Genomic DNA, 3,522 nt, shown 5'->3' with positions numbered 1-3,522 from the left:
ACTGGAAAGGACTGACTGGGTGGGTCAGGCTCTAGATAAGGGGTGGTTACTATTATTCATTCATCAAACATTCGCTGAGTGCCTACTGGGTGCTAGACAGTGCCTAGAGCTGGAGATTTAGTGGTGAATACACTAAATATGGGGAGGCCGTCTGGGGAGAAGGATGTAGGTGCGTCTTCCTTTCTCTTCTGGAGGACTCAATTATCTTGAGCAACCCTGGCAATGATATGCCTCTGTGGGTCCCCCAGGAGAGGCCAAGACATTGACAGGGAGATGAAGAAACTATTTCTTCAGTTGCACATAAGGTAGACTTTGCCTACTGCCCAGCAAGCCCTGTGAAGCAACAGCAGTAGGGAGCTGAGGCAAGCCTCAGCCCACATCCGGGCAGGTGGCCATGATGGGCGGGTCAGGAAGGCTCCTGGTTGGGTCTTTGCATCCGGCCCAGGCTGGGCATAAAGGAGGGACCTGCAGGTTGGGAGGAGGCCTATTGGGGACCATGGAGACCCAGAGGGACAGCCTCTCCCTGGGAGGATGGTCACTGTTGCTACTGCTGTTAGGCCTTGTTATCACTCCGGCGGCCCCCCAGGCCCTTAGCTACGAGGAGGCTGTGCTCCGTGCTGTGGACGGCTTCAACCAGCGGTCCTCAGAGAAGAATCTCTACCGTCTCCTTCATCTGGACTCACAGCCCAACGGAGTGAGTCAAGGAGGGGATGGAGGGGAGGGAGGCTCTGCCCAGCCAGGCTTGACCATACTATCCCATCCATTATTCACGTTTTGTTCATGTCAGGAAGGCTACTGCATCTCTGCCCCATTAAGTGTGGTCCCACCTCTTTCAGGAAACCCTCCCAGAGCTGTGTACCCCACTGACAGGAGTGCTTCTTGCCTTAGAATCTCTACTTCTTGCCTTAGAATCTCTATTGTGTTGGGGCTCTTGGGTGGCTCAGTTGATTAAGTGTCAGACTTCAGCTCAGGTCATGATCTCACAGTTCATGGGTTCAAGCCCCAAGTTGGGCTCTGTGCTGACAGCTCGGAGCCTGGAGCCTGGATTCTGTGTCTCCCTCTCTCTCTGTCTCTCCCTCACTCACGCTCTGTCTCTTTGTCTCTCAAAATAAATAAACATTAAAAAAAAAAAAAACAACAATCTCTACTGTATGAGGAGGTGCCCCCCACCCACACTCCCTCCCATTCAGGTTTCTGAAAGTTCCAGGGACAAGAGTGGGATTACTGGCCCTGGGGTGTGACTTCCCAGCTTAGGGAATGGCTCTGCTCAGCCTTAGGATTCCAATGGCAATGTCTTTGTTCCCAGGAGGCCCCTACTTTCCCTTGGCCCCCTAAGGGGAAGATGCTACTTGTTAGAGCTTGCCTGAGGTCCTCTTCTGCTCTCTCAGCTTGGTGAGGGCAGGATGGGCTCTGTCCTCCTCACCTCTGTACCTTAGCACAGAGCTGGTGCCAGACACATAGCAGGGGCTGTTGTAAGGCTACCCTCTTAGCTGTGTGGCTTGGGATGGGGGCAGGGAGACAGATTAGAGAAGGCAAGCATGAGCCTGAGTCTGGTCTTCCCGTTTCCTTCCCTGACCAGGATGGGGATCCAAACACCCCGAAGCCTGTGAGCTTCACCGTGAAGGAGACTGTGTGTCCCAAGACAACACAGCAGCCACTGGACCAGTGTGATTTCAAGGACAATGGGGTGAGGTTGGGGGCGCTAGCAGATGTTCCCCAAGGAGCTGAACAAAAGACCTCCTGGGAATATTTCCAGTCACTGGGGTGTGGCCGGGAGGTTATGGCACAGGGGTTCCAATTTGACCTGGAGCCTCCTCTTCTCAGCTGGTGAAACAGTGTGAAGGGACAATCATCCCGGACCAGGACAGTGGCTACTTCGACATCAACTGTGATACGGTGAGTGGCCCCTTCTGGGTTACAGGGTTTGATCGGGTGGTGGTACATAGAACATCCTATGGGCCAATTAACCACTGTCCCATCTGGGGCAGAGAAAGCCCCTCCTAGCCTGGGGCTTCTCCCTCAACCTGGGCCTCATCTCCAGGACCAGCTCTGTAATCCCTTAGAACAGGCTCTCAAAGTGTGGTCGTGAGAACTAGGGAACTGGTTACAAATGCAACTTCTCAGGTCCCACTCAGACCTGCAGAATCAGATTCTGGGCTGGGACCCAGGAATTTGTAGTGTAACAAACGCTCCAGGAGATTCTGACTTCTGATGAAGCTTGAGAGCCACTTATAGTAATAAGCTTTCAGCTGTGAGACCCTGGGAAGCCCCTTGCCATCTCTAGGCCTCAGTTTCCCTATCTGTTTGTGGGTGCAGCAACTCAATCAAACACATACTCCAAAGGTTACAGCCAGAGGATGAACTGGGATGGCCCAAGAAGAGGGGTGTCTAGGAAGGGAAAGGGTCTTGTCTTGACCCTGGGTCCAGCCCCCATAAACTGCTTCCTTCTGATGCACAGACCCTACAAGTCAGGAAATTGGGCCGGCTGGGTGAGCTCATCAAGAGAGGCGGGCAGAAGATTGGTCAGAAGATTCAGAGAATTGGCGAGAGAATCCATGACTTTTTTCAGAATCTTCGCCCCAGGGAAGAGGCTTAAGGATCTTCTTTGCCCTGGATCAGGCTTCTGGACCCTGAAAAATAAATTTATGTGAAAGCAACTTCCTCAAGTTGTGCCTCCTCCTACATACCGTGACTGAATCCTTATTTCTGGGAGGACATGAATGTGTATGTGGTGTGTGTGTGTGTGTGTGTGTGTGTGTGTGTGTGTGTGTGTGTCCATGCAAAGCACAAAGGTAGAGGCAGCTATTCCACCCAGAAGGGCAGGGGGTGAGGTAGCAGGGCCAGGAAGTCCAGGACAAGTGTCTCCATTCTCAGGGTCCTTCCCCTATGTCTGTCACATGCTTCCCACTAGCCTCATTGGACACCCAGTAGTTACTTAAGGAGATGTACCCTGTGTGCAGTGGTAGTGTGCATGTGCAGAGCTCTTCCTGCTCCTATGGCGGTGAGAGCTGAGGGAGGTGAACAGCCACTTTGTTAAACACAGAGGTGCAGTTCAGTCTCATGGCTCTAAGGTCAGCCTGCCCATACAATTCCCACCAAGTTCCAATTCCCCTTCAACATCTTGACTCTGGAAAAGCCCAACACTTCTGGCATCTTCTCTAACATGGGAGAACATCACTGTTTCTTTAGCTGGGCAGCAGATTTAGCGATCAAATGGTACCAACGTGTAGTGCCACTAAAACTAAGAATCTTGCTCAGCTGGCTGAAGAGATCTGGCTAGGAGAGACATGTAGGGTGACACACAGATCACATCTCTGTTGCATTGGGTGTTTCAGACACTGTCCGTGGCTTGCCCACTTGCCATTCCGTAGCTGACTAAGAGGCACCTGCGACTCTTTGCTGAGGACAGCCTGTTAGTACTTGGGAGTCGGCATTCCCGAGAGCAGCCTCAAACAATGATTGGTGGGAGTTGGTGGAAATATGTTTTGGGGCCATTGCTCTGATATGTGGTGTCACCCTCCT

At 52.3% G+C, this 3,522-nt stretch overlaps 1 protein-coding gene across 1 annotated transcript; it reads left to right on the top strand.

Moving 5' to 3' along the window:
- Window positions 1–448: 448 nt before the first annotated feature.
- LOC120229326 (cathelicidin antimicrobial peptide) lies at window positions 449–2,682 on the top strand. The gene is made up of 4 exons (XM_039228265.1): window positions 449–694; window positions 1,580–1,687; window positions 1,825–1,896; window positions 2,459–2,682. The coding sequence occupies exons 1-4, from the start codon at window positions 497–499 to the stop codon at window positions 2,594–2,596; spliced, it is 516 nt and encodes a 171-aa protein (XP_039084196.1). The 5' UTR covers window positions 449–496; the 3' UTR covers window positions 2,597–2,682.
- The last annotated feature ends 840 nt before the right edge of the window (window positions 2,683–3,522 follow it).

The sequence above is a fragment of the Hyaena hyaena genome, unplaced genomic scaffold (assembly GCF_003009895.1).
Source record: "Hyaena hyaena isolate Hyena2069 unplaced genomic scaffold, ASM300989v1 scaffold_30, whole genome shotgun sequence".
Classification (NCBI taxonomy): domain Eukaryota; kingdom Metazoa; phylum Chordata; class Mammalia; order Carnivora; family Hyaenidae; genus Hyaena; species Hyaena hyaena.
This window is presented reverse-complemented; position numbering and strand designations above follow the sequence as displayed.